We start from the raw sequence: 13,097 nt of genomic DNA, 5'->3' as shown, positions 1-13,097 counted from the left end.
AAAAAGACTAGGCTAATATATTTATCTGTTTACTTCTATCCGTTTATTTACTTTTAAAATTTCAATATTTCTCTTTTAGTGGTTATAATTAAGGGTAGGTAGTTATTATATTACATTAAACAACTAAAGTGTATTACATGGGCACGCGGTACTTGTGCGCGCGTGCGCATTAATGAGGAGACGAGACTGGCAGCGCGTTTGACGGGGCAGTAAGGGGGGCTGGATGGGTCCATGGTCCCAAGTCCTAAGCATATACACTATAGTCACACCCACCCGATGAGGAGCTGCTCGGGTGGTTTCGGTCTGAATTTGGGAAACCGCTGCACGCCAAAGAGAGCACCGAATTCCCAAGAGCCAGAGCCAGAGATAGGATAACTAATTCGGAATTTCCCTTCTGAAAAGAGAACAACGATCCGTTTTAAAGTTCCCGTTTCTTTTCCAAAATGGACGTACTTAAAGTTTTGCAGAGCTTTTTTTTTTTTTTCTTGACACGTTCTGAAGCAGCATATCCTCTCTGAAAATCTGCATTTTGGAAATAATAGCGGAAAATTGGGAATACCAGGGTGTCAGAAGTTTCCAACAATGCACCAGTTTCGTCCACCAGTGTTTGGAGCGCATAATAAAAGCAGAGGTTCTCCCCAGGAACTGGGGCTGGACGGAGGGAATAACTGTTTGGTTTTATAACTTCTGTGCGCCCTCTCCTCCTCTTTTCTCTTCTCTGCCTCAGCCCTTGGAGTCTGAAAGCGAGTGTGTAAACGATTTATGCGGATAAAATAACTCCCAAACGATTGAAGTCGACGGTTTTGAGACTTAGAAGATCCAGAATAACCCATCTGAACTTCTAGAGATTGTAAAGAAAAGGAATGCTGAGCAGAAGAGGCGCATGGAGAGATGCTGTTTCTTCTACCATGGATCTAAAGGGCACTTTAGCGGTTTTATTGCTTTTGCTTCTATGCTTATGCCCTGTTTTCAGTCAAGAACTCAATCCAAAGGGTAGGAACGTGTGCAAAGTTCCAGGGTAAGTCGGATGAATAACTTCTGGCGGGGGGGGCGGAAGAAATTAAATAAAGCATTAATGTCTTCTGATCATACGGTAGACCCGATGCATGATATCAAGCAAGTACAAAGGCCTTATGCGTTTGAAAATCAAATGTTATTAAATTAAGGTTTATTGAATGCAGCAGTAATTAATGGCAATTAAACACTAGGCCCATTTCTGTGAGCTCCAAGAAAACAGTCTTGAACATAAAGAGGTATTTAAATTAAGAGTTAAAAATGTAAAAGTTAAAAATGACATATTTTTTGTTGACAGGTTGTTTGTTATTTCACTATATGTTTGTTATAACACTAATTAATCACTATATATGAAAGTGCACAGAAATAAGTGACTTTTAAACATTAGTGACTCTTAAAACTGTACACACGTTGTTTGTGATGTTGTTCCAAATACAAATGCATTTGTGTCAGTCATCCTGTTTCACATCTGGGTCTGACACACATTAAGGGATAGGGGGCGACACCAAATACTCAAGCAATTAACAATATCTATGCACAATCAGCTTGTAACACTCCAAAGAGAAAGAAAAACTTGAAATCGCATCATATGACCCCTTTAACAAAAGTAGTTGAGCATGGTGAACCTGGAAATAATCTCTAATATATATATATATATTGGTCTGTCTCTTTCTCCAACATGTTTTAATAATCATACAAAATGATATTGTGAGATGTATGATTTTAATTCAAAGCACTATATGTTATATAAAACAGCTGGATTTAGATGTTTAGGTGTTTATCTCAAAATTATGTTGTATTTCTTCTCACTAGGCATTTTAGGGGAATTCTACTAGCAGTGTTAAGCACTGAATGGTTTACTCTGTTGTTTAAAAGTTTGTTTACTTTGTGATTACTGGCTCCAGATGGCTATCGCTGTACTTAAGATCAGAATGGAAACCACCAGATATGATCTAGTTTGTATTCTCACAAACAGAGATTCTCACCCACCACAGACGTTGACAGGAAGTTCACATTCGTTTTACAAACTTGCTCAGAAATTCCACACAGGACTTTATTGTTGCTGAATCAAGTTTGGCCCCCCCCAGCTGTTGACTGATGCTCAATTTCAATTTGTTTAAGCTTTCATCCACGGTCCTAGCTTCGTGTTCTGGCTGCGGTGTGTATGTTGGGTTTGACACAGAGCAGAGAAGTCAGGGCTGTGGTGTAGATCATGTCTGGCTAAGACACGCACACATAGGCTAAACAAACTCCGACTGAAGGCAGAGAGCGGCCCCCACGCTTCAGAGGAAGCCAAAGTGTGGACAAGGCCTCTCTGGGGTCACATGTGGAGGAATATGAGGGGCGGCATATGTCTTATATCCAAGGAACACTTAGAGAGTATTACATTTTAAGGGGAAGCCACTTGAAGTAGAGATAGCGGGGATAATTTGAAAGGTTTAAAGAAGAGAAGGAAGATCACTTTGTTTTTCATGCATGGAATGTAAGAGAGTCTTTAAATGAAACTGCACTTACACATATTTTCCATTGAATCGCTTGATATACGCTCAGTTCAAAAGTTTGGGGTTGGTAAAAAGTGTCTTACGCTCCCCAAGGCTGCATTTATTTGATCAAAAATACAGTAAAAACAGTAATATTGTGAAATATTATTATAATTTAAAATAGCACTTGTCTATTTCAATATATTTTAAAATATAATGTATTAATGTGATGTAAAAGCAGAATTTTTAGCATCATTATTCCAGTCTTCAGTGTCACATGATCCTTCACAAATCATTCTAATACATAATACTTGTTATTATTATCAGTGTTGAAAACAGTTGATAAAAACTGGTACACATTTTTCTGTATTCTTTGATGAACAAAAGAACAGCATAATTTCAAAAAGATTTTTGTAACATTATACATGTATTTACTGACATTTTTTGATCGATTTAATGCATCCTTGCCAAATGAAAGCATTAATTTCTTTCAAAGAAAGAAAGAAAGAAAGAAAGAAAGTTAGAATTTTTTTTTTTTTTTTAAATAAAATCTTCTGTAACATTGTAAATGTCTTTACTGTCACTTTTGATCATGTCTCCTTGCTGAATAAAGTATTAATTTTCTTTCAAAAAACTGGCCTAAACCTTTGAACAGTAGTATATTAATCTACAAACATGCATGTTGAAACCTTAAGATAATTGTGTTGTGGTGCTCATATGGGAGAAATGGGCTCAATTCCAGTCCTTATTGTGTCCCAAACCCATTCCTCGCTCTTCCTCCCATAATTTTCTGTCAACGAAATGCATGTAAGTTGCTGCAGCAGGCCTGTTGTGAGATGCTTTGAATAAAACACCCACCGCAGACACATGCAAAATTCCGTCGGGATCATATGTGATGGATTAAAAGAGTAATTCATGCAAAAAAAATTACAATTCTGTCATCATTTACTCACGCTCATCTCGTTCCAATCCCGTATGACTTACTTTCTTCTGTGGAACACAAAGGAGATGCATATGACTCATGCACTATATTTCAATTCTTCTGAAGCCGTAAGATAAGTGAACCAAATTTAAGTCATTAGTCACTGAATATGTATTCAGAATTGGTGCATGAAGAACTGTGAATGAGATTGAGAGTTCTTTGTGTTTTTTTAACGGATACAGACATTTTATATTTTGGATTTAGAAGAACATACTGCGTTTAAACAAGCTCAATTTAATATTTGGAAAGGCTTTTTCTAAGCTTTCTATGGAGTCCAGACTGTTTATTAGATGGCCTAATGAAGGACATTTGCATTGCTAATCAAATCAGGCCTTATTTGGGATCCAGCCGCTCATTTGACGATGCAACAAAGTTATTGCTTCAAACGGCTCGTCTGGTTCGCATGACTGCTGTCGGGCGAGATGGTGGAGAATGGAATGAATGCTTACGCTTGTGTTTGTGCGACTGGATGCGAGTCAGTGTATGTTCGCTATCTGAAACATCTGCGCTTGTGAAGCTACAGATGGCATCCAGACATTTGCAATATTCCTCATGAGCCACATGCTTAAATCTCTCATGGATGGTTGAGACTTTGGTCAAGGCAAAATATGCTGATGCAAGATGCTGTCCTTCCAGATAGTAGCTTAATGTAATATAGATTGAATATTCCTTAATCAATAAGAGAGTGCACTTCATTTGACCTTGATTTGTCATCTTATCTTCAGGTCACCAGGGTTTACATGCTGCAGCGGATGGGCGCAGCAAGGCGAGGAGTGTTTAACGCGTAAGTGTCATTTCCTGTATGTTAGATCACTTCCTGAGTGTCACTTGATTTATATCTTGATTATGTCCTTCTCCCCTCAGCTCTCTGTGAAGGTAACTTCACTTGTAATGAGAACGAGGTGTGTGTCCGACCAAACGAATGCCGCTGTCGTCATGGATATTTTGGGGCAAGTTGTGACACAAGTGAGTTCGTCAAGCTAATTTTAATTGTTAAAAAATATTTTCTGCTTTTTACTCGATGTTAGTAAGCTTTGAGGTCATTTATATGCTCATATAGCTACAATTTACAAAGATGTGCACTCAAAATGTAAATTATTTATTTTCCAAGTAATTGGACTTAAAATACTTTATACATTTTTTTTCCCCAATAAGTTGCTCTTGAAAAAATGTCCCAAATCAGCAAATCATAAAGTTGCTAAGCTATGATCAAAACTAAAGGCTATTTATAAAAATATAGTCATATCTTTCAGTGTTCCAATCCAAATTCTTCTTGTGAAGGCTTGTACTTGTTAATTGTAAGAAAATTGTTTGAAAAATGAACAGCACTTTTAACAATTTTAGCAGACTTTAAAGACAACATGACTTCAAAATTGAGCCATTTGACTCTATTAAAGAAAAAAATATCATAATCGTTCATAATTTTCATAAAGTTCCTTCACCTCTGAAATGACTTTTCAATTCTAACGATGAAACCAAGGCCACTTGAATAGGAAAAAGTCATATTGATCAGTAATATTTATTTAACTTCACTCCTATTCAAAAGTTTGGGGTAAGTAACTTTTTTTTATGAAATTAATAATTTATTCAGCAAAGATGCATTGAATTAATATAAAGTGACAGTAAAGACATTTTTTTTCCATTTCAAATAAATGCTGTTCTTTTGAACGTTCTATTCATCAAAGTATCCTGAAAAAATGTATTTCAATTTCCACTAAAATAATAAGCAGCAGTTTTTAATGTCAATAATAATAATAATAGGAAATGTTTCTTGACTGCCAAATCAGCATATTAGAATGATTTCTGAAGGATCATGTGAAGACTGGAGTATTCAGCTTTGCATCATAGGAATAAATTACATTTTTAAAAATATATCAAGACAGAAACAGTTTTAAATTGTAATAACAGTATACAATATTACTGTTTTTACTGTATTTTGAGCAAATAAATGCACCTTGGTGAGCATAAGAGACTTAAAAAAAATAAAAATAAAAATCCCCAGACTGGTAGTGAATGGTAGTGTATATACAATATGACACACATATAATAAGCATAATAGTATGCAATATTACAGTTTTCACTGTATTTTGAGCAAATAAATGCACCTTGGTGAGCATAAGAGACTTAAAAAAAATTAAAATTAAAATCCCCAGACTGGTGGTGAATGGTAGTGTATATACAATATAACACACATATGATAAGCATAATAGTATGCAATGTTACTGTTTTTACTGTATTTTGAGCAAATAAATGCACCTCGGTGAGCATAAGAGACTTTAAAAAAAGAAAAAAAACCCAGACTGGTAGTGAATGGTAGTGCATATACAATATAACACACATATGATAAGCATTTTGTTTACAAAATAGACATGTTATGCAGTGGTGAAAGAACAATTTTCACTGAGCAATCTGAGTTTTATAATCAACATAAACTATTGTCTAATATACTTTTACAAAAAGCTGAAAAAAATTATTTCAGCTTCCCAGTTGCAAAGTAAATATGTTTCTTTTCCTTTGACACTGTGCTTTTTCTGACTCCTCTAGAGTGTCCCGCTCAGTTCTGGGGTCCAGACTGCAAGGGCATGTGCACGTGTCACCCTAATGGTAAATGCGACGACGTGACCGGGAAGTGCACGTGCTACCCAAACCGCTGGGGTGAGAACTGCCAGAAGCCCTGCAACTGTCAGAAAGGGAAATGTGACCAGGAGACGGGCAAATGCACCTGCCATGCCGGGTACTGGGGGCCGCAGTGCAACAACAACTGCTACTGCAGCATCAACTCGGTGTGCGACCAGAACACGGGCTGGTGCATCTGCAACCCCGGCTGGTTCGGCCGGAACTGTGGCGCTCAGTGTGTATGTAACAACTCGCCTTGTGAGCAGTTTACGGGCCGATGTCAGTGCAGGGAGAGGCTCTGGGGTCAGCGCTGTGAACGCCACTGTCAGTGTGCCAATGGGAAGTGTAACCCTGTGGATGGATCGTGTACCTGTAAACCCGGATACAGAGGAAAACTATGCCGGGAGCCGTGTCCAGCTGGATTCTATGGACAGAACTGCAAAAACAAGTGAGAAAAAAATGATGTAGAGTACAATAAGTCTCTTATGCTTACTGTGGCTGCATTTATTTCACCAAAAATACAGTAAAATAAAAATACAGTAACCAAAAATACTGTTAAAAAAATTACAGTAAAAATATTTTACAGTAAAAAAAAATATAAAATATTGTGAAATATTATTTCAATTTCAAATGACTATTTTCTATTTTGAAATATTTTAAAATGAAATTTATTTTTTATGATGCAAAGCTGAATTTTCAGCATCATTACTCCAGTGTCTTAAGTATCACATGATCCTTCAGAAATGATCCTAATATGCTGATTTACTCCTCAATAAACATTCTGTATTATTAAATCTCAATGCTGAAAAAAAGTTTTGCTGCTTAATATTTTGGGGAAACTGTGATGTACTACCATACTAAAAGTATACTACCATATACAAAAGGGGTAAGTAAGATTTAAAAAAATAAAAAAAATATTTCTTTTTCTAGCAAGGGTGCATTAAATTGATCAAAAGTCACTGTACAGACATTTATAATATTACAAAAGATTTATATTTCAAATAAATGCATTTGTTTTGAACTTTCTATCATCTATTCATCAAAGAATCCTGAAAAAAAATAATATTAGAGTTACCACAAAAATGTTAAGCAGCAAAAACTCAATATTGATAATATTAAGAACTATTATTTACAACTGAGCACCAATAATAAAAGCATCAAATCAGCATATTTCACAATATAACTTTTAAAAACAGTAAAAAAAAATGTGTACAGAATATTGGTGTTTATTTTTATGATGCAAAGCTGAGCTTAATATTTTTGTAATTGTATTGCCATAACATCATTGAAAATATATATATATATATATATTTGTTAGTTTTGCAATACAAATGTCAAAAGATTCTTAAATCAAAATTTTAAAATTCTTAAATCAAGATATTACTTGAAAAGCAAAATGACATAAGATATTGTTTTCTGAATAAAATATCAAAATTAAGTGAGTTAAAAAAAAAAATTACAATAATAGAGTAAGAACAATAATCTTGTTTTCCTTTTGAATTAAGTTGATCGTTTCTGACCTTATTAGCAGATATTTGTCCTTGTTTTAATAATAATTAATAATTTATTTTTGTTTTAAACATAAACTCACATCATTTTGATTTGAAAACAAGACTTAATATCTAAAGTATTTTTGTTTAGATATTTGACAAGACAAAAGTACTGAGTAAGATAAACATTTTTGGTATATTGGTTTTGACTGTCTTTTCTTGTTTCTGCTGCTCCAGGTGTGGCCACTGTAAAGGCCAGCAGCCCTGTAAGGTGACGGAGGGTCACTGTGAAACGTGTGCGAGCGGCTGGAACGGGACAAAATGTGATCAGATGTGTGCAGAGGGTTACTTCGGAGAGAACTGTAAGGATCAGTGTCCGCCGTGCAAAGACGGTCACTTCTGCAACCGGATCAACGGGAAGTGTTCCCACTGCAATCCCGGCTGGATTGGAGATCGGTACACAATTTTGGCCATTGTAGCCAACTGTTATAAAAAAAAAATAGCTGTTAATGAAACAAGAGCAAAACAAAAATACAAAGTTGACAAGTGAGGGGGGAATTGACTACAAATAAGAATTATTTCTACTGACAGCGCTGTTTATTTACATATACTATCTGCATTGTTTTTAGTGAAGCACCCACTTAAGGAATTATGCACATCAAATAATAATAGAAACATAAACTGAAGTACATAAAACCATTTATACATCAATACACTACCAACTAAAACATTTGTGGTTGGTAAGATGTTTTAGTGTTCATGAAATAAGTCTCTTGTGCTCATCAAGGCTGCATTTATTTGATTAAGAACTGTAAAATTGTAAAATATTATAATAATTTCAAATAATCATTTTCAATTTTAATATATTTTAAAATGTAATTTATTCCTGTGATATAAAGCTGAATTGTCAGCATCATTACTCCAGTCTTCAGTGTCACATGATCCTTCAGAAATCATTCTGATATGATGAGTTGCTGCTTAAGAATCTTTTATTATAATCAATGAAAACAGTTGTGGAACCTGTGACATATTTTTTTGTTCAGGACTCTTTTTTTACTCATTTATTTGAAACAGTAATCTTTTGTAACATTATAAATGTCTTTACTCTCACTTTTGATCAATTTATTGTCTCTTGCTGAATAAAAATATTAATTACATAAAATAAATCTTACCCCAAACGTTTGAACATATAAATGTTAATAAATAGCTGAATTCAATAAATAAAACAGCAATAGCATCAGGCAAATAATGTTGATTTTTATGAATAAAGCACAGTCTACAATACTAATATTTGCAATTAAGAGAATTATAATGGTGCTATAAACCAGCTTGATTAAACTAAATTGCGTGTGATTAGTGATTAAAACAGGTTTTTGCTATGAAATATCATACCCAATAGTGGAAGTGTACCAAGTGTTTAAGTGAATTCATCTCTGAAAGTTTTCACATGTTGCTGCTCTTTAACTCTTTCCCCAGCATTTTTTTTTAAAAGTTGCCAGCCACCGCCAGCGATTTTAATGATTTTCACTAAAATTTGATGGCCTCCAGAATATTTTGCTGTATGAATATTTGAATATGCAATACACCAAAATAAAGATCAGAGCCTCTACTTTTAAACAAAGTTTTATTCTAGCTTAAAGCATTCTTTTTTTATCAACACTTAAATATAGGTAGGTTTCATAAAAATGCATAATTTTGAGCAAAAAGGTGAGAAAATCACATTTTTTTTTACCAAAAACTACATCTGGATAATATTCAGTACCATTATCAAAGCATAAATCCAGTAAATCGCTTCTATCAACACCTCCAAAGCTTGCACAGACATATACCACTTCCTGGATCAACATTTTACTCCGTAACATTATGCAGTTTTCATTTATATGCTGCCATTGCTGATGATCGCATTATTTTTCATATGCATCTGTTTACATAAGAGATCGCCAGTTTCTCCATCCTGTTCACGTGTGTTTTTGTTCGGGAGGTTTTGTACTCGTTCAGATGTGTAATAGCGCCCCCGAGTGTATAACAGTGAAAACACGAAAAGCCGTAAAAACTCGTCTTTGGCGGGGAAGCGTTGTCTTCAATGTACTTATCTTTTGATGAAAAGCGAGAAACTGAAAGTGAGTTTAAGAGGTGGGAGCGAATCGGTGTAGAGGGTTTGGGATCAGAGAAAAAGAGTGGAATATGGAAAAACACTGCATTATGATCAGAGACTGCAAAATCAATCAAATTCCCATCATCCACACAGAATCCATTGAGGGCTCTCTGACCCTCCCATAGACAGCAAGGTAACTACCACGTTCAAGGTCCAGAAAAGAACCAAGATGATCGACAAAGTAGTCCGTGTGACATCAGTGGTTCAACTGTAAAGTTACGAAGCTACGAGAATACTTTTTTGCGCAAAGAAAACTAAAATACACACGCTCGTGTCATGATACTGTCGTGAACGCACATCCAAAGTGACGCAGTAGAGACGAAAATGTGGAATTAAGTCATTATTTTTGTTTTCTTTGCGCAAAAAAAAGTATTCTCATAGCTTCGTAACTTTACAGTTGAACCACTGATGTCACACGGATTACTTTGTCGATCGTCTTGGTACTTTTCTGGACCTTGAACGTGGTAGTTACCTTGCTGTCTATGGGAGGGTCAGAGAGCCCTCAGATTTCATCAAAAATATCTAAAATTGTGTTCCGAAGATGAACGAAGGTCTTACGAGTTTGGAACAACACGAGGGTGAGTAATTAATGACATAATTTTCATTTTTGGGTGAACTAACCCTTTAAGTATTTTCTTGGAGATTGTTTTGATGAAAACTAAAATCAAATTTGAAATTGACCAGCATTTGTATAACCTCTACCTCTTTCTCTCTCTGTATTCAGCTGTGAGGTGCGCTGTCCTAATGGCACCTATGGAGAAAACTGTGAAAAAGACTGCAGCCATTGTTTTAATGGAGACTGCCATTTTTCCACAGGAGAGTGTCTCTGTGACCCTGGCTTCTATGGGACATAGTAAGTCACATCTGAGTCATGCACAAATTAAGGTCATCTTGATATCTAGGTCTGTTTTCATTAACCAATGAATCATCCTGAGTCATCCTACATTGTTTAAAAATGAGTAAACCTTTAAACAAATTACAGTGTGCAAAACAGGACACCAAAAGTGATTAAATGTGCATTGATGCTTTGTAAACAGAGGCACTAAACATGTCCATCATAGAAAGAAATGATGATCCTCAGAGGAGCATCACATAGACACATAATTGTATGTTTTGTGAGGAAAAGCATATATTTGCCCTTATAACAGAAGGAAAGCAGTTTTGATACTCTAACTATAATTACGATTGCAGGACTTATTAATATTCTGAATATTCTGAGTGTGAATCACTTAAATGTTCAGATTTCACTTGAACTTTGTACAGAAGACAATTTCAGTCTTACGGTATCTGTTTTTTGGTTTATCAACTTTTTATTTAAAAATATTTCTGTAATGGCAAATCTGAATTTTCATTCTAATATGCTGATTTGCTGCTTAAGAAACATTTATTACTTATTATAATCAATGTTGTAAATAGCTGAGCTGCTTAATATTTTTGTGGAAACCTTTACAGTTTTTTTTTTTTCAGAACTCTGATGAATAGAAAGTAAAAAAAAAACTGCATTTATTTGAAATCGACATCTTTATAGATTTAGATTTCTGTTTATTTCTTAATATATTTAAAAAATATATATAATGTCTTTACTGTCACTTTTGATCTATTTAATGCATCCTTGCTAAATACAAGTATTAAGTGCATTTAAATAAAAATCCTACTGACCTCAAACTTTTGAATGATAGTGAAAAATTAAATAAACAAATATAAATTGTTAGAATATTCAGATTTCACATCTAAAATGGCCAACAGTGATATCCTTGTAATATCTGCAAATTACTTTATTTCACTTGATCAGATTATTTCAATCTATCTGTTGAGTAAGACCAATCTAAATATTAAACACTATTGAAAATGATTCTAATATTTACCACAAACTACACTTGAATCATATCATACCTTTATTTTCGGTCAGAGATCAGAGAACACATTGAAATAGAATTCATTGTTACTTAAAACTTGTTTTCTCAGAAAGACACTTTAAAATGTTTTGTCAGTTTCAGTTCAGAGTCTTTAAATGAGAATATATGTTCTTGTTTCATTCATTGCAAATGCTAAATTCTAAAATTGGAAATTGCATTTCCAATATCAACACAATTGCCTTTAATTCCCCAAGCAAGCTGCCTTGTTCCATTTTCACTGGAAACTCCTGTTGCTACGTGCACACAATGCTTGCATTGATTTTTGATTCATCAGTGTTGTTTATGTGCTCTTTGTATTCCTCTTCATTTTAGCTGCAACCTGACCTGTGAGTTGGGTCAGTTTGGAGTGAACTGTGCCCAGGTCTGTCCATGTCACGACAAGAACTGCAACCCAGTGTCAGGAGCCTGCAACTTATGTAAGAAACCCTTCCTGCCTCTCTTTGGGAAAAGCAAATGTAATTTCTGAGCTTTCTGTGATGTCATTTGCTATGGAGACACAGAAGAACTCCTAAAGTGTTGACCCTTACCAAAAAGTAGTATACTTCAAGTTTATTTTATTAAGTATACTTAAGTAAAGTTCAAGTATATTTTAAAGTATACTTTATGTAGCAAGTATACAAATATCAGTGTACTAGTAGTATACTTGTAAGTGTACTATTTCAATACTCCTTGGGACTAAATTGAAATATATTTAGACTTTTTCTAAGTATAAGTCAAGTATACTTAAATGTCATTTTAAGTATATTTCTGAGAAGTACATAAAGCCCATTTCTGAGAAGTACATAAAAAGTAGACTAAAAGTATACTTTCCTATTTTATAGTTTAAAAGAAGTATACTAATAGCACACTTGAATAAACTTCTTTTTCGTAAGGGGAGACATATTTGTGGGGTCCAGCATCAGTCATATTTTCCATTACGTTAAAGGGAGGGGGGGGAACAGCTGCCCAGTTGACACCAAGGTCAACTTAAGATTCAACCTTTTGACTCTCAACGGATTTGCGAGCACGTCGGTTACTAAAGGTGGAACATTTTAGATACAGCAAATGCAGCATGACATCACGTCATGATTATTATACACATTATGCATTGTATAACAGCCACCCTGATTTTTCCAGGCTAAACTGTTTTTGTCAATGGTGTGCAAAATGGGTATTTTTTCCCCAAAAAATACAAAGTTCCATACAGGACAAAAAAAGTACCATTAAAGTAGTTCACAATATCAGCTTCTAAACCATTAATGGTGTGTCGCTTTCCATTAAAATATGTAAATATATCTCTATACAAGAATACTTATTTTCAGAGTATACATCTTTACCTAAAGCCTTTATATATAATGCATTATAAAGGTATACATCAAGTATGTTCTAATGCATTATATATTTTCATAAATAATTGCAAACAAATATATTATAATATTTGAAGGTTTGTTTGTACTTCAGGTG

At 34.5% G+C, this 13,097-nt stretch overlaps 1 protein-coding gene across 1 annotated transcript in view; it reads left to right on the top strand.

The window, feature by feature from the left end:
- Positions 1 to 330: 330 nt before the first annotated feature.
- The window catches only part of LOC107730837 (scavenger receptor class F member 2-like), a 30,353-nt gene continuing 17,586 nt past the window's right edge, over positions 331 to 13,097 (top strand). The window contains exons 1-7 of the mRNA XM_016541777.1: positions 331 to 1,018; positions 4,203 to 4,261; positions 4,342 to 4,443; positions 6,022 to 6,541; positions 7,821 to 8,039; positions 10,463 to 10,591; positions 11,967 to 12,070. Coding sequence (XP_016397263.1) covers positions 864 to 1,018; positions 4,203 to 4,261; positions 4,342 to 4,443; positions 6,022 to 6,541; positions 7,821 to 8,039; positions 10,463 to 10,591; positions 11,967 to 12,070 — 1,288 coding nt within the window. The 5' untranslated portion in view covers positions 331 to 863. The remainder of the gene's footprint in view (positions 1,019 to 4,202; positions 4,262 to 4,341; positions 4,444 to 6,021; positions 6,542 to 7,820; positions 8,040 to 10,462; positions 10,592 to 11,966; positions 12,071 to 13,097) is intronic.

The sequence above is a fragment of the Sinocyclocheilus rhinocerous genome, unplaced genomic scaffold (assembly GCF_001515625.1).
Source record: "Sinocyclocheilus rhinocerous isolate Xijiao unplaced genomic scaffold, SAMN03320098_v1.1 scaffold163, whole genome shotgun sequence".
NCBI classification, from domain to species: Eukaryota; Metazoa; Chordata; class Actinopteri; order Cypriniformes; family Cyprinidae; genus Sinocyclocheilus; species Sinocyclocheilus rhinocerous.
The sequence above is the reverse complement of the archived record's forward strand: the minus strand, read 5'-3'. Positions and strand labels throughout refer to the sequence as shown.